The 22,514-nt window shown below is 36.2% G+C and overlaps 1 protein-coding gene across 6 annotated transcripts in view; it reads right to left on the reverse strand.

The window, feature by feature from the left end:
• COL14A1 (collagen type XIV alpha 1 chain) overlaps positions 1-22,514 on the reverse strand; it is a 264,099-nt gene that overhangs the window by 56,831 nt on the left and 184,754 nt on the right. For all 6 annotated transcript variants that reach the window (XM_059901421.1, XM_059901422.1, XM_059901423.1 and 3 more), the window contains 5 exons: positions 21,921-22,030; positions 19,839-19,997; positions 11,532-11,609; positions 8,931-9,017; positions 1,472-1,525 (listed from right to left, as the gene is read on the reverse strand). In XM_059901421.1, the coding sequence (XP_059757404.1) occupies positions 1,472-1,525; positions 8,931-9,017; positions 11,532-11,609; positions 19,839-19,997; positions 21,921-22,030 (488 nt within the window). The remainder of the gene's footprint in view (positions 1-1,471; positions 1,526-8,930; positions 9,018-11,531; positions 11,610-19,838; positions 19,998-21,920; positions 22,031-22,514) is intronic.

Raw genomic sequence — 22,514 nt, forward strand, 5'->3', positions numbered from 1 at the left:
ACACCAAGCCTCGGATGATCCACCTCCCAGGCAAAGTGTCATCAGTAAACCAAAAGAGTAAACACACAGTAGTTGCTGCAACTTCATTTATTTATTTTTGCTTACATAAATAGGAACATCGTGCCAATTATGTGAGTAACTAGACGCCCACACTCCACAACAAATCCAAAAGGTGTAAGTGATCCAAGACCACCCTCTTGGTTTGTGAAGGTTCACACCATCCAGCCAAACTATAGTCTCTCCCCCTTCACTACGGTGAACTATCCATCTCTGGGGCACTCCTCTGCGTTTACTGAAGACATTGCCTCCCTTGTAGTGTATAAGAGATGGAGCCAAGACATCAAGTCTCTGCCTGAGAAAATGTGTCACCATCTCAAAAAATAAAACAAAACAAAAAAAGAAGATATCTTAGGGTCTGAGTTTTGAACTGCGTAGTACCTGATTAATTATCTTCAGCCTTCTTTCATTGACTTCTCCCCTGTAAGCCTGCCCCCACCCTCCGCATTCACTCTTACCTTGCTCCACTTGTTTCCAGTTTTCTAGTAAAACAATATTGCAATGTTCTCTTCTCCATGAATAAATACTATGCAAATTTAATAAGTCACCATATTGAAGCAGTAAGTCAAGCAAGATGGTTGGAGCGATGATTCGGAGCAACATGGTGAAAATGAGATAGTAAATTATAAAGGGCCTTGAATGTCATGCTAAGGAGGGTGAATTGTATTCTCAAGGCAATCACACATGACTGCAGGTTTTAAGAGTATGATATGATCCAGTATAACTTTAAAGAAATGAATCTGGGGGCAGATGTGAAGAGTCAATCAAAAAATCAAGTCACTGGAGCCAGAAGACCAATTAGAAGATTTGCCAAAAGCCAGGTACAAGATGATGGGGCCTAAACTCAATTAGTGGCTGGGCTTCTGCCATCCCGTAGGGCACCTTCGTGCAAAGTAGAAAAATGTGTGCCCTGACATGGATTGGCACCAACTTGGTCCTCTTAGTTGGTGCCTTTGTACAGTATACAACCTGAACCACCACACTTGGTGGCCTTGGGCAGTGAGAATGGAAAATAGAGCTGTGTGTTTGATTATACAGTACATGGTGGGAGGGGAGAAGGAGGAGGCTAAAACCTGAGAAATTACTTGGAGGACTGCTGCCTAGTTGTGATTCAGTGCTCCCTTGATACATCTTTTTTGCAGATAGAGGAAAAGAAGACTATATGAGCAAGAACTACCTGAGCACCTAAACCACTTGGAACATTGACACTCTATTTCTGACCCAGAAACCTTTCTTTTCACTTAAGTTACTAAATTTTTTTTTGATGAAAAAACACAAGCTTTTAAGAATAAGGGAAAAGGCTTCAACACAACTTTCATAACAACATAAGGAGCTTTAAACTGCAAAGGGTAAATATTACTTAACTCCAAAATTATATTATGGCTAGTGATGTGAGAGGGAGAAAGAACATTACCTTTGGGCCTGGATCACCGTGTTGACCCTTTGGTCCTCGGAGTCCTGGACCACCCTGGCAAACAGATGTTAAGTATTAGCACAAAGACAAATCTGAAAGTAATATATTTCATTCATTTTCCTTAATAATATGGATTATGTAATTCTCATTTTGTATAAAGGTCAACACATTGTGTAATGGTATATGTGCATCACGAGCCTGAACGGGAAATCTACCCCCCAGATTCACCTCCTCCTGCTGATGATTACATAGTTTGAGCAAACTTTCTATGCAAAATCCCTTTAAATTAAAAAAAAAAAAAAAGCTACAGGATCTTTTAATTGAGTGTGTAAGAGTACAGCTATTAATGACGCAAATAATAAAAATATACTGTTAATCTAAAATTATGCATGTCCTATACCAAGACTTTGAGATTAAATTATTTAATTAAATTGTAAAAAGCATATAAAATAGTAACAATTTAATTTTCTTTATTTACACCATAAAAAGCTAATTAGATTAGTGTTTCTGAAACTTCAGGTATTTGCATTTTCCCCTCAAAATTTTTGTCATATTAATGCACTGCCTGTATTATTATTTAATAGCATTTTCTTTATATACATACATACATATGTACATACATAATAAATATGTATATATGTGTATATACATTCTTTGTAAACATATTCTTTGTATATGTGTATATACATATATGCAAATATACTTTGAATATTTTTTAATTGACTCACATTTCACTTAAATCTATTTTAAAAGCAAATATTATGTACTATAGTAGATGGAAAAACATATATATACCTAAGTATATAAGTATTATATAATACTTAGTAAGTATTATAAGTATAATTATTAAGTATTCTTATATACTTACTAAGAATATAAGATAAACCTAAAAATATGCTATAAATAATGTTAGTAAATTTAGCTAGATTTTGTTCCTAGTGAAGTCTGTGAGCAATGGGTTTGCTCTCTGTTAAAAAGGGGCATGAATAAGTATTAGAAGGGTATGGGCACCAGTCTGAGAATATTGTTTTCACTTGAGCAGAATGATGAAAAGATCATTGAAAATGGAATAGCTTTCTCACTATGTGAGTCCAGTTGATTTCCTGCTCTGTCCATGACTACTGAAAATCATTTTGTGTACCATCAGCAAAACACTTGCTTCACTTGGGAAAAGACTGGATCAGGTGATAGTTAAGGCTTCTTCCAGTTTAGCAATTAAATTCACTCCCCCCCCATCAATATCAGTTGGATGCTTACCTTCCAGACTTTTAAAATACAATTAAAAAATTATGTTTTATGTATGTGTATATGTATCTATAGAAAATATTACCTATTATTAGTGTTTTTTGTGGTATTATTTGATATATATAGATTGCATATGTGATACAACACTTTTCATATATTTCTGAGTTAACTTAATATGTTTTTCTAAATGAGTTGCATAGTTATCTGTACAATGGATAGTTTGTTTAACCATTCTTTCGTTATTGGAAATGGAGGAGTTTTGCCCACAATTTGTTGCTGTCTAAACGATACTACGATTAACATCCTTATACCATGCCCTGAGTACAAACTTTAAGATTTAAGTACAAATGTTAATATTTAACATATCATCAAGTAGAATTTTAAATGAAATTTAATGGATAGGCAGATATATTGCCAAATTGTGTTCCAAAAAAACTGTGCCAATTTATTCATCTGCTAGGAGTTTGAGGGTCTCTGCTTCTCTAAACCTTATTAGCACTTGATATTGTTAAACTTTGCATTTTTATGAACCTGACTGGTAAAAACAATACCTTACTCCTATTTTGAGTTTTATTTCCCTTAAAACTACTGTGATTGAGCATCTTTTCATGACATTTGTCCATTTGCATTTTATTTCAATACAACTAACAATTTATATACTTCACCCAGTTTTCTATTGGGTTACAAGTCTTTTTCTCTTTAATGTACAGAAATTCTTCATATATTTGGATGCTACATCTTTAACTGTTATAGATGATGCAAATGTTTTCCCCAACTGTGGCAGACACTGTTGGTTGACTATCAAAGAGTCTTTTCTGACTCCCTTCTCCATTTTATTTTTCCAGCTATAAAGACAGAGATTTGCTTGCTTAGCCTCCTTTGAAACCAGGAATGGTCACGTTAACTGGTTTGGGCCAATTTGATCAAGAAGCCACAAGCCTAAGGAAAGCATATTTGGAAGCTGGAACAAGCTTGGGTCTTGATAAAGTTGTTGAGCAGCCATATTTGCTTGGGATCATCTACCTTTAGGTCTTTTGTTGAGCAAACAAGGAATGTCCAAATGCTCCAATGATTTACACCACTGTGTTAGTCAAATTTTCTGTTTCTTGCAACAAGCCCAATGCATCCCAATTAACATACCCATTCTGGCACATCTCTTTAATTTTGTTTGCTCATCTTAAATGATTGGTTTTTAACTGAAGGTTTTGTCCAAATGTGGCCATTTGGCTCACAGATATTCATACACGATGTACCATGTCTATAAATCCAGGAACCTTTTTATACTTCTAACTTATTTTCCACCTTACCCCTAACCCTTATCATGGAGTAGATGACAAGAATTCAACAAATGTTTGTGGATATAAACTTCTATCCTTTTAATAAGAAAGGGTTAGTCTAGGCAAAAGAAATATGGTTCTTTCACCCATGGCTTCCTATGGCTTTTCTAGAGTTTTATTGGCACATAATACCACTAAATCCTTGAGTGAGAAAATAATCACGACTATGTTAAATCATCAGACGGGGTTTATTGCATATTGTTTGGGATACTATTTCTTCAATGGTTTATTATACTTTAAATATTTGAAAATGTCAATAGCTTTTCTATTTTACCTCTCTTTCTCTCCAAGTCAGAACTCAACCCTTCTCTTTCACTTCTCTGCTGCTTTTTTTTCTCATTACGAAGTTTGACTCTTAGGTCATATGTAAATATTTTATAACTTGTTCCAGCAACATTGCAGATGAAAAAACTTGATAACCCTCCAGCTAAAAAAGCTTATTAATGCTACTTAAAATAAAATAAACATCATTCTAATTAAGAACTGAATCCTTAAATACCAGGAATGAAGAAGAAACAAAACACTAGAGCAGCAGGCACGTACACCGAGGCTGCCTTGGGGGAGGAAGGGGAAGATGCTTGAGGTTTGCTGGAAAATGTGTATTTTATAGCCCACACAAGGCAGTGAAATGTGAACTGGGACCTGTGAGAAGTGGAGGAAGCGTAGAATATGAAACATCCTTTAAAGCTGAGGAACTTGAAAGGCTGCACTCTGAATGAGCTGGAACAACAACAACAAAAAGTCTCACTAGCACGTGGAGGATCAATATGTTGTTTCCACTTTAGCTGCGGGAGGGGCAGTAAATGTCTCCACTGAGAAACACTACCCAGAAACGGATTCTCACACAATCTAGGGACGAGAATTTACACTGCCTGTGAGGGTCAAATAAAGCCCCAAAGTCAAACTTTTAAGGTGGTTTTCAGCTGGTCGTACACCTAGGAGCTCAGCAGAAGCAGACACATACATTCTTTCAAAAAATACAGATCAATCTCGGGCTCAAACGGTTCCCAGAGATAAAATTTTGAGTAATGCAAACACAAATATACACCCCCCAAAAAATCACAAGGTATATGTGGAAACAAGATAGCACAAGTAGGGGCTTCCCTGCTGGCACAGTGGTTAAGAATCTGCCTGCCAATGCAGGGGACACGGGTTCGAGCCCTGGTCTGGGAAGATCCCACATGCTGCGGCGCAACTGGGCCCGTGAGCCACAACTACTGAGCCTGCGCGTCTGGAGCCTGTGCTCCGCAACAAGAGAGGCCGCGATGGTGAGAGGCCCGCGCACCGCGATGAAGAGTGGCCCCCACTCGCCACAGCTGGAGAAAGCCCTCGCACAGAAACGAAGACCCAACACAGCCATAAATTAATTAATTAATTAATTAAAAAAAGAAAAAAAAAGCACAAGTAAAATCAGCAACAAAACAAATGCAGCATCAGAGCCACATATTGAAATTATCAGATAAATAATGTAAACCATATTGAATATATTTAAAGAAAAAATTGTTTTAGAAGTGTTACAAAAATAGAAGAGACTATACAAATGACCAAAAGGTTTGAAAAGGGTTATATATATATATTGTTTGTAAGAGTTATATATATATATATATATATATATATATATATATATATATATATATACACACACACACACATAGATATCCACGCAATTAGAAAGCAAAAATTGAGATGACAGATATAGGAATATAAACCTAAATAGGTTAATTATTACAAACAATAGAATGGACTAAACTCTAAAAATGTTGTAAAACCAGATTAAAAACAAAATCCTGGCATATGCTATTTAAAGGGACGCATCTAAAATATAAAGACATAGAAAGCTTGAAATTAAAAGGATGAAGCAAACATATACCAGGAAAATAATGCAAAAGAGAAATGTTGACATAGCAAGTCACTAGAAAGATAATTGCTGTAAATTTTTTTGTACCTTATAACATAATCTCAGGATATTATAATACAGGTTTACAAACAACTTGACAAAGGTGGGGAAGATTTTAAACATCTATCTTAGTAATTGAAAGATAAAGAATTAAGGCAGGTAAAGAAGATTCTAAGAACACAATTTACAACTTGATTTGCCGAATATTTATATTTAGAATTAGAGAACAAACATTCTGCTAAAGCATACATGGAACATCTGTAAAACCTGACAAAAGGACACAGAGCAAATGTTTTAGAATCAACAAATGTCAAAGAATTGGTACTCTACAGACTCTCTTCCATGATAAAGTACAATAAATGAATACATCAATAAGAAAAAGATAAAAATTGCACACACGATTGGAAAATTTTAAGACACTTGTAAGAAATCATGGCTGAAAGAAGGGATAAAGAAAAATATAAATGACAATAGCTCACGGAAATGTTAAATTTGACTACATTAGAATAAAAATTTCTAGACAATATACCTTGCCACAAACAACAACAAGCAAGTCACAGACCAGGAAAAGATATTTGCAAACCATATCATTAATAAAGGATTAGTGTCCAAAATACATAAAACCACTGACAAATCAATGAGAAAAAACTGCACAACAAAAACCCAGCAAACTGTATAAATGGGTATTTACACAGGAAGAAATCCAAATGGTTCAGAGACAAATGAAAAACTGCCCCATCTCACTAGCAGGGAGAGAAAGTCCTATTTTAAAGAACAAGGACAGAGTTTTACAGTCATCATAAGTGAAAGCTCTCACATCTGGCAACATCAGACAGTGCTGGTGAGTGGTAGGGCAACTAGACCTCTCATACAGAGTGTGTGGGAGAGGATATTGGGACAACCACCTTGAAGAGCAATTTGGGGTTTTTTCATGAAGTTGAAGATGCACCTTCTCTTTTCTCCAACAAATCTAATTCTAAGTGTTATTGCAAGAGCACTTACTCAAGCACTTGAGTAAGCAAAGTAAGCACTTGAGTGAGCACTTACTGCAAAGAGACATACAAAGGACATTCACTGTAATGATACTGTAGTAGGAAAATACTCCACAGTAATGGGTCAATAAACTCTTGTTTATATAGTGGAATTCCTTACAGAAGGTACAACGAATAAACTAAACAATGTGCATTAACCTTGATAACGTTCAAAGACATACTTTGGGGTGAAAAAAAGCAAGCCACACACAGTCGAAAATAAATCTTTGTTTTCAATTCCCAGATTAAACTAAAGACAACTCCTTACATCTGATCAACGAGTTATAATGCACAAAATATGTTTATACATATTATCCTGTGTATTCTTCACAATGCCAGTTCAAGAGGTGAGTGCTGTTTATACATGAGGAAATGGAGGTTCACAGTGGCTCCATGACTTACCTAGTCTTATTTAAATTTAATGCTTTTACCATTAACTCCACATTTGCTTCTTTGGGATAAAGAGTCTTTTGTTTAAAAAAAAAAGTATCAATATTCGGGTCTATGTCCAGAGCTTGAAAGAGTGTTCTATGTGCCAAAGATAAAGGAGAGACTGCTGGGATATATTCCAGATATATTCAGCAGGTTCTCTTCCTTTTTGTTCAGTTCGGTAAGTGTGCTACACAAATGAAGACAAACTATGTTGGTGGGGCCAACCTGGGGCAAATGTCCATGCTGCACGCCAGCTGTCAGCGAGGGGTATCTACGCATGCGTGCTGACCGCACCGGTTGCCAAAGGCAAGCCACGTGTAAGCACAGGTCCGCCTCAGAACATTCCTCCTGCAAGGTCTGGATTTCATGTGCTCCGGCATCTTCTCCCTGTTTTCTTTGTCTTTCTGCCTTGATATATTTGCCATTTCCTAACCAAAGACCAGCTATATCATACTTATCTTAAAGAAACGCTGATAACCCCAGGTTAGCAGGTTAAACATAAGCATTTAGACATATTACAAAAGATCTATCACGGTCAATTCAAAGACCCAGAGAGTACAATTATATACATTTTATATTTTTAAAAAATATTTTCTTGCCTATTGGGTGTAAGATAGACTGACGGATATATTATACAACGCGGGGAATATAGCCAATATTTTATAATAACTGTAAATGGAAAGTAACCTTTAAAATTGTATAAAAAATTTTTTAAAGACCTATTGGTAGAGAAATATAGACAGTTACCAACCTGTGCTAAGAATTTTTAAATGTCTTCTTTGAGTGAAATATGATATAAATTAGCACGATTTTGCAAATTAACATCAACACCAACGATAAAAATCCTTCATTTTGTAGTATTTGACCAAATGAGAAAAAGTTACATTTACTTTTTACATGTATGTTTACATGTATGAATCTATATATATATAATGTTTATAAGAAAAAAATGTTTTCTTTCTCTCTCTCTTTCCCTCTCTCTCTCCTTTCCTCTCTTCCTCTCCCCTTTCCTTCCTTTTTCCTTCCTCTCCCCTTTCCCTGCCCCCTTCTTTTCTGTATGAAGTTCCAGTCAGTAATGGAGAACTTCATGCTCACATGGGGTACTATTCCCAGTGATTTTGAAAAACCTCCCTTCACATGTCAATGTTGATATAGAATGGGCAGAGGGGATGTATGCAAATCTTACAGCAACAAGCAGGGGGCCAATGTTTGAAACATCCACACTGAAAATAAGCCACAGGACTTCAAAGGGAAGATTCTGAATAGATAGCACTGTGAGACATAGTATGGTGCAGCAGTTAAGAGCATCATCTACAGTAGTCATGGAGACCTGGATTTGAAGAGGAGCTCCTCCAAGCTGTGTTCTTTAGGCAAGTTACTTGACCTCTCTGTGCTTCAGTTTGCTTGTAGGATTAAGTGAGTAAGTATTTAGCACAGTGATGGGCACAGACACGCAACAAGTGATAGTTATAAATATTATTAAAGAACATTTTAAGTTCAAACTAGGCAATACTTACCGGTGGGCCTGCTGGTCCCAGAGCCCCTTTATTGATTTCAGAACAGGAGCAGGAATGTGGAAGCTCTGGGCAGGTCTCCTCATCCCTCTGAGGAGGAAAAGAAATAGCATAACTATTAACAAGATGGTCTATACAAATGGCTTTATGGACTCAAAGAAAACACTTTAAGACACTTCAAAAAAATTCGTAAGTGAGCATTAGTCTAGAAAGGCAGAGAATATTCTCTTCTGACCACAAAATCTTTTCTTGAAAGAAACAATGAATGGCTGTCTAGATCATCATTATTATCAAAGGACGTTGATAAAACGAGCTTGGGAATCCAGGTGAAGAAAGAAAGGCAGAAGTGGGTGCAAAAAAAAATTCTGGTTACTATTTAATTCAGTTGGAGAAGTAGTACTCTATGGACTAAAGGTCCGGAACACTTCCTTTGTGTTACAACATTTTTTTCCATTTCAAAGGATAAAGGAAAACTTGTTGGAATAGTCCATCAAAACAACTGCATCTACACTAAAGCAAAGAAAGAAAAGAAAACAAAAACAGTGCTTAAACACATCATCCCTGTAACAATTTTAACTACTGCTCACCTTCTGTGACTGAAAGTAAGAAAACATCACAGCATCAATCTAAAGCTTTGGGATAGGAGGTCATTTCCTCTTGGAGAATTTTGCTGCCAGGTAACACTACAAGATAGATGATGAATACCAGGCTGAATGTATCTGAATGAGTTACTGGAGTGTAAACCAAGACAGAGCACTTGCTAAGGGCTATTGAATGATCTGTGAATATCACATTTGGAGTAGCAGCCAAAAAGAAGTCTGCCCTGGGATAAGAAACTACAGAACTTCGAAGGGTTCATCTGTCCCTCTGGATAGAGAGAAAGTGAGCTTCATTTTCTAAGACCCTGGGAAACGTAATGTTAGAGCTGAATAGAGCACAGATGATAATTAAATTATCAAGATGAAAATAATCTCAGTCTCTGAAATATTCACAACAGAAACCCAAAAATTTTGAGCAAAGAGCCTTTATATGGTTCTCGCTAAATGTTGGACGATAGTCAAAATTTTAGCTCATTACAGGATAAAAGCCCTGCTAACGTATCTGGCCTGATATCTTGGGCAGCTTGAGTGAAATACAAACTTAAGTATCCTGAAAGATCCCCCCAAATTAGGCTGACAGTAGGCCTCCTATGACCACAGACTCGGGAATGGTTTCGCCATGGCTGTTGACTGTGTCTCCATCCATGGATTTCTACCACGGGATTTACACACCTTCAGTGATAAAAATGAAAAGGAAAGTTTTGAGAAGGGCTGGGTCCTTCCTAGGAGATGTGGTGATCACATTTTCCATAAGATTCTGAGTGTTTCCCTTTACAGTTTCCAATCTACCTGCCCATAAGCATAACATCACAGTGTCTCTGATGTAATTCCTCACCACAGTTTAATGGAAACTTATTTTGATGAAAAAAAAATTTATTTCCTTCTCAAACATAGTCACCATGAAATTACTGCCTGCAACAGATGATGTGATCTGGTGTAAGGTCTTAAAAAAGCAAATCTTTTAGACTTGATGAAGTCTTCCCCATGCCTAGTCAACCAGTTGAATTCTTAAGATATGATGCCTGTCCAACCATAACAGGGTTAACATTTCAGCTCACTGGTCCTAAAGATCCTTAGTTATGAACAATCTGTTTATATATATACAGGTACCCCCTCCCTGTGAATTACACTTGGTATTAATAATGAGAAAAAGTGTATTTTTCTAGCAGCCTTGCATAGGTTATATAGATTATGCCTATGATTCCCAAACTGTGTGGAAAGATGGCCTGGGGCAGTACAGCAAACTCACGGGGGCACTCTGAGTGTTTAAAAGAATTAAGAGAAACAGCAATATTTGGCACCCATTGGACTTCGTAGGAATGACTAGCTCAAGGTAGTTCACAGTTTCAACACTAGATTTTGAAACACTATTTTTGATGTCATATATTTGCAAATCTGGTTTTTCAGCAGCAGCTATGAAGGAAAGCAAGTACCATGGGGAAAATCAATGAGGAAAAAGAAGTGAGAATGGTGATGTCTGATCAGATTCCAAGACATTAGAAATAGTGCATTCTCCACAGGCACACACATCCCATTAGTAAGTAGTTGTGGTTATTTAAAAATAAGTACATCATTTAAAATTTTCGATTTATGTTTATCAATTTTTCATACAGCTACTGAGTTGTTAGGACGTAAAGACCTAGGAAGATGTTTGGACCTATGACCTTACGTATGGAATTGTTAGGTATTTCTTTGGGCTCAGGGGTGCCATGAAAAAAATTATTGTGACACCAAAGGCTTCGATGAACCTGAAATTTGGGAACATCTGGACTCTGTAAAAGGCACCCTGTGGAGCTGTGGAGCCCCCACCGTGTATGTCCGTGTGTCCTGCTGATTCCAGACACACCTCCTTCTTAACCTCTTGATAATTTTCATCATCATCATCACAGTGAATTATCTGTGACATGAGTTTTGTGAAACAGCATTTCATTTTCAGGGAAAATGAAATATAACTTTAGAAAACTTCAGTAAAGAACAGACCAAATAATGAAAGAAGAATTCTTACCAGGCCAGGAAGTTCACAGCATTTGTCTTTATTGGCCCATGATGTGGAACAAACAATATCAAACATCTGTAACTGGAACTTCAATTTAAAAAGAAAATTGTCATTCAATAAAAGATATATAGATGCATTGTGTTTATAATTATAATGATTTCATAGTATGTATTACATAATAGAACACCAATACATTTATAACATAATATTACAGTGAATAAATTAAAAAGTCATTCTAACAATATCAATCTTTGTTCCTCAAACATACAGTGATTTAAGATTCTTGTCAGTAGTGACTCCATCCACCATCCAAACCCCCTTATTTAGCACAATTCCTCCTTCCGTCTCTACCTAAAAAAGCTTAGTGCCTCTGTTGAAATCCTCCCTGGCCTCCCATCACAGTCACTCCAAGTGCCTCTGTAATCCCACAATGCTCCATACATCTTTTATAGCATATGTCCCACCATACAGTACAATTATTTATATTTTCTTCTCCTCAGACTGGGAGGTCATCAAAGAACATAGAACCACTTATTCATCTTTGTGCCCCCTATCATAACATGTGGCAGGTAGAGAATTCCCTGGTGGTCCAGTGGTTAGGACTCCATGCTTCCACTGCAGGGGGCATGGGTTCGATCCCTTGTCGGGGAACTAAGATTCCACGTGTCACGCCGTGCGGCCAAAAAAAAAAAACTTGTGAAAACATGTGGCAGGTATTCATGATGAAGACTTGTTGAATTAATTCTGACTTTCATCATTCATGCATATATTTGGCCACTTTTTTTTTAGTGCATAATGCAAGCCAGATACCATGTAGACCTCCTTTAGGATATGAAAATGAAAAAAACCAGAGTTCTGCCCTCAAAGAATTTATAGGGAGTAAGAGACAGACACATAAATACTGTTTACAATGTGGTGTCATGACAGACTCACATACGGTATTGTGAGAACCTGTGCTAAGTGTATTTTTATTTAAGCCATTGATCACACCATAAATATTTAGACAGCCTTGTTCTACTCATTTATGTTGAAAACAAGTTAATGTATATTTTGAAATATTTAGAAACATCATTATAATATCATTAAGGGCTCACACTAGCTTCATGACGCAACCATTTCTAATACTATATTTCTTCCTATATTATTTTCAAATATTGAATATCATCAGGAGTTTGGTATTAATAGATACACACTACTACATATAAAATAAACAACAAGGATCTACTGTATGGCACAGGGAACTATATTCAGTATCTTATAATAACCTGTAATGGAAAAGAATCTGAAAAAGAATAGACATTAGCTAGCTAGCTAGCTAGCTAGCTATAACTGAATCACTTTGCTGTACACCTGAAACTAACACAACATTGTAAATCAACCATACTTCCATTTAAAAAAAAAAAAGAAAAAAGTGTCATCAATTACAGAGCTGGGAGAAGGATGAAATTCTTTGCATTTTAAATCTGTAACTCTCCTTCAGCAAGTGGTGTTTTCAGCAAAAGCTGGAAACTCTTGGTGCCTTATTTTCTCTCATCCCTGTCAAGGGTCCGCTGGATGAAGATGAGAATACTCAAGTAGTTGGTATGACTGAAATAGGTTACTAGCAATGCTTCCAGCATCACAAAAAGAGCCTGCCCTATCTGACAGTAAAGAAAATGAAGTCAGGCTTTCTCTTGTTACACCCAGGAAGAATTGTGCCTTGCTGCAAACATCCTTCCCCAAGTGAGTTTTGCAAGATTCATAAAATGACACAAATTTTGAAAGCAGATCCATAAATCAAGACATCCTGTTTTCTTTTTTCAATATAAAATCACTGTGTTATTTGAAGAAATACTGCATGATTCACTATTCTTTTTTTTTTTTCCTGTATTAAAAAGTTTTTTTTCCCAAAGGGTATGATATTTAAGTCTGCTCAGGGCAACCATACAACAAAATTATGACCATTAAAAAATTAGGTTTTTAAAATTAAAGCATTTTTAGAGAACACGGCTGCTGATTTTCATAAACAACAATAGCAACAAAGATATTTCAAGAAGCATAGGGATTAGGAGGCTACGGAGCTAGGCTGCCTGGGTGAAATCCACTCACAAGCTAAGCCACTTTAAACAAATTATTTAATGCGTTGGAGTCTCAATTTTCCTTACCTATAAAATTAGGATAATAATAGTAGCTATTGGGCTTCCCTGGTGGCGCAGTGGTTGAGAATCTGCCTGCCAATGCAGGGGACAGGGGTTCGAGCCCTGGTCTGGGAAGATCCCACATACCGCGGAGCAACTAGGCCCGTGAGCCACAACTGCTGAGCCTATGCGTCTGGAGCCTGTGCTCCGCAACAAGAGAGGCCGCGACAGTGAGAGGCCCGCGCATCGCGATGAAGAGTGGCCCCCGCTTGCCGCAACTAGAGAGAGCCCTCGCACAGAAACGAAGACCCAACACAGCCATAAATAAATAAATAAAAATTAAAAAAAAATAATAATAATAGTAGCTATTCAATAGTAGCTATTCATTAGAGTAATAATAGTAGCCATAACAATAAAATGAACTCATAAAGGGAAATACTTAGAACAGTTCCCAGAATACAGTTATAAATAATAAATATTATTTTAATGTAACATGTACAAAAGCTCTTTTATAATTGATCTTTAAGCTGTAGGAGTATATAATACAGAGGCCAAAATAGCAGAATGAAAATGAAAGTGATGCAGTATTGAGAGAAGAAATGTAACAGTAGTTTGTGTCCCCAGTAATCAATGTTTTGGTTGAGAAAAATCTCAGCAAATAACAATAGCAGCAGACACTTGTTGAAAAATTGACTATGTGCCAGGCACTATCCTAAGTACTTTGCCTATATCATTTAATCTTTCAATCACCACTATAAGGTATGATAATAGTAATGTCAACCCCATTCTGTAAATTAGGACTTGGGACGAAAAAGTCAAAGTAATTTAAGCTCATGTTGAAAGCTGAATTCTGGCTGGGATTTGAACAGCACACCTCATTTTCTTGTGGCTTATTTTGCAGTGAACAGATCATTAGTCTAATGTTTAAAATGTAGATACCCCAGCCTAAGCTGACAATGCCATTTATCTGGGGACATTTATTAAATGGGTCCCATTATGACAGCATTAGATAGATTCAGTTAATTCTGTAAGTCATTCATCCATTCAGAAATTTTCCATTTCTGAATAGAGCCCTCAGTGTGAACACATTTTAGTGAATGGAAAGATTTATTTAAAGCAAAAGCTTTTTACTAGTCCCAGGATATACCAGGCTTTCTTGAAGTTTTTCAAATAAACATTCACTGCCCAATCACCTATAACAGTATAATGTCTCCATACAAACCTTTGGCTAAAATTCCCCTACCCTACTGAATTACTGAGATTCTTATGAGTTCATTTTATTTATTCAAGAGGTCCAATACCTACTAAATGCTGAATGAGGCTGATACTATCATTTGAAGAATGCTTGTGGGCTGTCTTTTCTTTTTCTAGTTAGATGAAGTCAGCAGCCTTTTTTGTGTGAGTACAACAAATTTATTCATAATTGTTTTGCATTCGTAATAGTTTAGATTCCTCAGCCTTTATTTAGAGACTTCTTTTCCAAGGCACATTTCTGGGGATTGTTCTTTAAAAATCTGGCTTTTATGCCAGAAGCAATTACACACACATTTATACAAATTATGGAGGAAACATTACAGAGATGACATGTCCAAAGATCTTATATTTGAGTGCCTAAAAGTGCAAGACAATATGGTTCAAAATAAATCATACTTCAAGTGACTAAGAGGCAGCCCGATTTTACTTCTGCAACTTTTTTCCTTTGTAACTGACTGAACATTATGAAAAAAAATATCTGGCCAAAAAAAAAAAAAGTATCCTCCCACTTTCTCTTTTTATAATCTCTTTCAAGGGAATACTTAGACAATTACAAACACTTTTTCATTACTGGGCATTTTTGTTTGGGTGTAGCACAAAAGGCAAGTCATTTGGGGTCAGATGTTAGCATGAAAATAAGATTAAAATATTTCTTGGCAGTTGAGTCACTGTGATCTGTGAATGGAAATTAAAATGTACTCCTGGCTCAACTTTCCACTCAGTACCAGTTTTCATCTGATGATTTTTTTTCCAGTATAACATTTTTAAGCTTATAATTTGAAGTCAAGCTGTACCTGAACTTATACAAATATTTAGAGAGCTTTACATTGCCCGAGAACATAGGAGAAAGAGTCCTGAGGACCTAGGTCATCTTCTGCTTTTAAATTGGTGTGTAAATTTGATTGATTCCACTTCCAAACTAAGATTTATTAAGCATTTACCACTCGTCACCTATTGAACAGGGTGTTTTTACTTGCTCGCCATCAGCTTACTGAATTTAAGGGAAACCATGATGGCACCATTCAATCAGGAGATGAAAAGGAACAGCTGTTGTAGTTGTTGGTAGTAATTAGAATGTTTAGGTGTAGACATGCTTGGGGGGAACATTTTGATCACGTTTATTTCAAGGTTGTAATTCAAATAATGGTGAGTTTTTGAACTTGCCAGTGAATAGACAGGGCATATGGTCACTGTTACAGACCAGATTCCCTCCTCTGCCTTAAGTTCTGTCATAATCTGTCTGACCCAAGGGAAAAGAGCTCAGAATGGAAATTGCGTAACCACATGCAGCTCAGATACAATCTCATATCTCACTTTCCTCACTTTTGAAAGGGGATTCCTCCCTAACTTATTCAAGTCTCAGTTTCTGCATCTATAAAATGGGGATAATAATAAGTATCTCTTTCTAGGGTTATTGGAGGATTAAACGAGATAATCTCAGAAATGTTCACACTGCCTAGTCCATAGTAGGCAATAACTGTTAGCCACTATCATCATTTTAAGGAATAAAAGATACAATCCAGTGAAAACACAACCATTTCCTTGCAATTTAAAAACACTTGTTTCTAGAGGATCATTGACTAGTCTACTATTGATTCCTACATAAAAGCTTTAACTCTAAATAAAATTACTAAAAACTCCATAACATAACTTGTATTTGTCTTTATTTACACATCAGAGGGCTAAATAAATGTCAGTTGTATAATTATATAAGTGTTAGATTTGAAAAGGTGGAAAAAAGACACTAACAAACATAATCAATGCCAGAAGCTCAAATTTTTTCTTGAATCCCCTCTGATTGGCAGCATGATAATTTCATTAGGTATCAGAAAAGGTAGAAGAAACTTCTCAGGAGAAAGAATATTGGAAAGGAGAAGCACAGTTGTTAAGTTTCTTCCCAGGTGTGTTTTGACGGCTAAATTAAGCCTGCCTATTAGTTTAGTCTCACTAGGGACTTTTGCTGCCTGTAAAATCTTGCATTGCTGAACGCAAGTTGTTTTTATTATGAATATGAGTAATTTCAATACAGTAGTTACTATATCTCTAAATCCATTAATCTCTCCTCCACTCAACTTTGGTTTAAAAAAACCTGTAGTCTTTAAAGACTGATAATTTAGAGTTCTATCACTTGGCATTTTTTGAATCATTGCTGAATTTGCCAGGGAATGCTTACCTATAAACTATTCATCCCTCTTAGATGATAATTACCCCTGCTGGAATGACCCAAAACTTGCACATTACACATTCCCTTTTGCATATGTATATCAAGATTATATTAGCAATGTATGATTTCTAAATTGAGAACTGAAGACTGAAGCTTCTCTCTTGCTTTGACCTGAAACAGTTAAGTAATAACCCAAAAAAGCAAGTGAGTTTTCAATCACATTCTTGAGATCTACTCTAATATCATCCATTTCAACATAATCAAATTCCTCAATAAGTGGGTAGACTAAAAATCTATTTACTAATCCTTTGTAGACTTCTAGATTCTAGCAAAAGCTACAACTTTTTTCCTACTAGGCTTACAAAGAACTCTTTAATGATTGACTTCTATAAATTGCCCTTTGTCTCCTACTGGGTGGAAGTTACCACAGAGGGTGCTCTGTTTCTTTCATGGTCAAAAGTAAAGATTTATCACCAGTAGGCCTGACACCTACAGTCATTTTTGCTTTCAGAAATAAATTCTTTAATATTTAATTGGTCACACAATTGGAGTAAAATTACTACGTAGAGCGTAATTTGAAATACAATTAATTTGTAACTGTAATTATCAAACTGTAGTTGTAAAGTATGAATTACAATTAGGAGATGGTATGATATATATTAGTGGACTGTTGTCAATACCTCACATGGAATACTATATATGCAAAACATTTTAAGAAAAGACATGATACAATTCAAATAGATGACTTCCTATTTAATTCCTATCAAATGTTTCTTGAGAAAGTACTCTGTTCATACGAATTTATTAGATACTGTGATGTAGGGTAGACGTGGGTCGTTGCAAATGAAGACCAAGACGTGGTTTCTGTTTTGAGGGGTTTATACTCTGGCTAGAGAAGTGAAATGCAGTTATATGAAAGAGCAAGAAAATAATATATGACTACAAATAACCAAGGGTTAAGCAAGTACTAGAGGTTTAGAAAAGGTGAGATGGAAAAGGTATGGTTGACATTCTTCAATAAAAATAGCTGCTCTTCATTGAATGGTTACTAAGTGTCAGGGATTTTATATGCATTGTGTCTAAAATAAAAAAATAATGATAGTACTAAGTGATATGGGCCATAATCTCATCCACCTGGAATTGTTTCTCTTTCTTAAATTAGAGTCTATTCATTCATCCTTCTAAGCATCCATCTATATACATCCATTTATCCATACAAGGTATCCGTAGTTTGCCAATTCTGGAGCCTTGTAAATTCTGAAGTGTGCTATCCTAAAAGTATCTTCCATGAAGCAGAGGTGAAATGTTTCTTAATCCACATGGAATACCACATATTAAGAGGAGATAACTCCTCAATATCATGTAAACATTCTTAAAAGTCTCTTACCACAACTGAAAACAAAAGAGCCTTCCATAGCTGTTATATTCCCTCTTTTCAAACATCTAATCCATAGTTCTCCAAAGCAAAGTAGAAACAAAAGTACTTTTAAAGATACTTCAAAGCTAAGTGTTAAACTAATTAGCACACATCTATGAAGATCTGAAAGCGTCAATATACCTTGATTGTACACAAGGATTTCATTTCTATTGTTACCACAAAGAGAAATGCCATGAAACAGCAAACTGTCCCAAAGTAAATTCCCTCACCACTCTGGGACTGTTTCCTGGTATATAAAGTGAAGGGGTTATACTAGAGGAGAGGAATTAGAACTGTGTTCCTCAAAGCGCCCTTAGGGACCATTGGAGGATGGCAGCACCTGCTACCCCATGTCCCCTCTCTCCCATTCAATCAACATGGGTGTGTTTTAATCATACTCATTTATTTGATATACTAGAAGATTTCATTTGTACTAAGTGATTTCAGCTTAAAAACACTTTGAGAACCACCAGGTCTTTCCAAAATTCCATATAGCTGGCTAGTTCTACAGATCTCCGAAAACATAAGACAATAAGAGTGAATCATAATTAACCTGATTATTCTGCTACACAGAAGAGAAGTGTAGATTTGAACATTTGGAATTGCTTACAAGAATAAAATTCCCTCCAGGCTAATTGATTCTAATTATAGAATGACTCAAATTAGAGAATGTTACTAATTAGCTGTGAATGTGTGGTGTTAAAACAAAAGCTTGTGTACACTGCTCTTTTTTGCGGGTAGTGACTGAAGGGAATGTGATTTCTTTGACAATTCGAAATCTCCTCGTCTGAAACTCCATGTTGTATGATGAAAAATATATCTTAGAATGATTTGTTATTTAAATAACTATTAACAATTAAAGGGTTAATTTTACAGTAGCAATAGCAAGAATCTAGTTTTAAAATGCCCAAATCTAACCCAAATGAGAGACTTATGTCAATTTCCTGTGTATAATAATAACATATTTTATTTGGATTTGTATCTGCTTATGTAAATGAGGTTCATTTACAGTTTTGATTCTCATTAACAAACCATTTATGCCACAATATTTTATTTGAATTTTAAAATATGAATATTTTACTATTTGAATTTTAAAATCCATTTAGAAAACAAACTAGTCTAATTCCTGGAGCATTCTCCTTATAATATAGCAGAAGCATATTGCAAGAGCTTTGAACGTTCATGTTTTAATTCATTTGAAGAGGCCATTATCTACTTGTTTATCTATTCATCAATCTATCATTCATCCAGCCCTCCCTCCATCCGTCCCTTTACCAAATTTTTCCCCTGGAAGATAGATAATTATATTTCAAGAGGATTTTTTTCTTTAACAGTAACACAGGTTCACTTATTTATCCACTTACTGGTGCAGAGTTTCCATTTGGTCCTCTTGATCTAACCATTCTCCCTAGGACTTCGGCACCATCTAATGTGATATTAGACGATGCATTTATTGCCTTCTCACCCACTTGCTTGCAGTCAATAACCACTCTGGCCAAAGTCTTGCTGACAACAACATGTAGCTGATAAAAGTAAAGATGTTTTAGAAGGTAAGAAGCAGGAGAAAATGTCAACCAAATTTACATAATTGCATGACTCATCACCAAAAAGTATGGAGGAGAAAAGAAGGAATCCTGTCACTATGTGTTTTGCTTAAGGAAAAAGGTTCTACTTTGACCATTTCCATGATTGTCCCACATTCAGTTACCATCTCTATGTTGTTGTTTTTTTTTTAAACACTAATGAAATCTCACATGCTTTTCATTTCCCCCGTAATATTTCTTGGCTACTTTGTGACTGACTCTGCCTAACCAAGAAAAGAATCACGTCTAGACGAAGTTGGTAAATAAATGACAATAATTCCAAAGAAATGCTAATGGGACTATTTTGAACCATGAACTAATAAATCATCTGCATCTCATGTGTTTTTAAGATACCTTGTACTTCTGGTTGCACAGTCCTATTAAACCAGAAAAAAAAACAACCCATTTTTATGCAACTTTTCTTATGCAAAAAAGAGTCAGAATTTTGTTATGCAATTGTTCTTATACAGTTATGGTATTCAAAACCCCAGAAAGTAGCAAAGTTGTGTAGATTAGATAGATCTGACCACATTCTACATCAGGAGACAGAAGCCAAGATGAAGACTGCTTTGCAACAGCCCTTCCCTCCCTCTGACAGGACAAGAAGGGCATAATTAAGAGGCAAAGCTTTTTGCAGCACCACTTAGTAAATTCTCTGCTCTCTGGAACTCTTGGTGTTGCATTCCTTAACAGCCCAGAGATCAGCGGGATTATTCACTAAACACAAAGGAAACAGTAAAGTTTGGAAGGAAGCATGTCTACTCCAGTGATCACCAAAACGAAGTGTTTCAGAGATGTGAAATGTGAATGAACAGAGTTCTATCACAAGTGCCAGGTTAAAATAAGAACAACTAAAGTCAGGTTTTACCAGCTTCCTCCGGGTAACTTATATAATGGCAGTGATGGGTTGTCTGTATATATATATATATATGTCTCAGTGCAATCTGTCTACATCTTTCAACATGATTTGGCTGCTGGTATTTATCTATATTGGTGGCCAGGTAGACCAGCAATCCTTCCTACATCATACATAATGTAGTGAACTAACAACTATCTGCTAAATAATACAGTACCCTCTACTACATGGTTCCTCAAAGTAAGAACCTGGACCACTTCTGTGGTAGGGCACCAAAATTTGCCATCCCAAAATGTCTCTTTGGTATGCGGATCGTTTCAAGATGAAAACAATCAAGGCCCAAAAGACTCAGGAAGAACCTTTGACCTTCCTTCTAACTGCCTAAAAGGATGTAGACAGAAGTGCTGTTCTCAGAACAGAGCTATCACCAGAGATATCTGCAAAGAATATAGGCTAGGTATGGTGGGGGAAAATCTGTGTCCCATTGTCTCTGCAGGCCCAGCAAATATTTATTTACCAAACATTTGCTTTTCCAGCTCCATGTGAATTACCTTCCTTCCCTTTGAAGTCCCAGACTACCACCCGCAAAATCCTCTTTTGTCTTTAGCTGAAGATGGTATTTAAGGTGAAGCTTTCGGCTATTTTTTCCTGGGTCTCTCCCGTGTATACATGTTATTAAACTTTTGTTTGAGTTTTTCCCGTTAATCTGTCTCATGTCAATTTAATTCTTAGGCCAGCTAGAGGAACCTAGAAGGATAGAGGAAAATATCTTCCTTCTGACACTATCAATATCCCCTGGGGTACTGGATAAAAATGTACATTTTAGGGTCCCATCCCAGAACTACCAAATCAGAATGTCGGGGCATTGTTTACAAGCCCCACAGGTAATTCTTACTTCAGGTGAAGTATGAGATCCAAAGCTCTATGGATTTTTTGTTGTACTATCTTCTGTTGCTTGGCCCACAGCAAATAGAATAAAGAATATATGTATACAAGGCATTACTCACCTTGTGAAAGCTTCCATAGAAAATTTTCCTAATTTCAGGTCCTTCAAAAGTAACAGTTTGAAAATCCCCACTGTAGTCATGGTTGAAATATGTTAGGGTTTTCCCACCATCTAATCAAACAAAGGAAAATAAAAACGTTTGAGAAAGTATTAAAATGGGTAATTTTTAAAAAAGTCAACTCAAAATAATGTAACCTCTGTCTTCAGGGTTTGTTTAGGACAAAGTGACGAGTAGGTAAGGAAATGACCTATAGTCCTTGGGTTGCCCCAGGCTTTCAATTGGCCAGATTAACTAACTTAACCATGTAGTGATGGTGATGAGGCAAGGACCCTGACATATATTGTTCCTCTGTAGTTCCTTGCCTATACTCCCATTCCCACTACGCTTTTGGGAGATGGTTGTCTGAAGTTGGAAGTAGAGGCAGACAAAAAGGAAAAATGAAGTTAATCAAATTGTTGCCAGAGCTGCTCCAGATCTTTGCTCAAAACCCATCAACCGTCTAACCCCCACCTTTGGCAGGAATGCCCGTGCTCAAAAGCTGCCAACCCTCCACCTTTAGTAGGAGTGAACATAAATTTTTAAGTTAAAAGGTCC

This window comes from Balaenoptera ricei, chromosome 17 (genome assembly GCF_028023285.1).
Source record: "Balaenoptera ricei isolate mBalRic1 chromosome 17, mBalRic1.hap2, whole genome shotgun sequence".
Taxonomy (NCBI): Eukaryota; Metazoa; Chordata; class Mammalia; order Artiodactyla; family Balaenopteridae; genus Balaenoptera; species Balaenoptera ricei.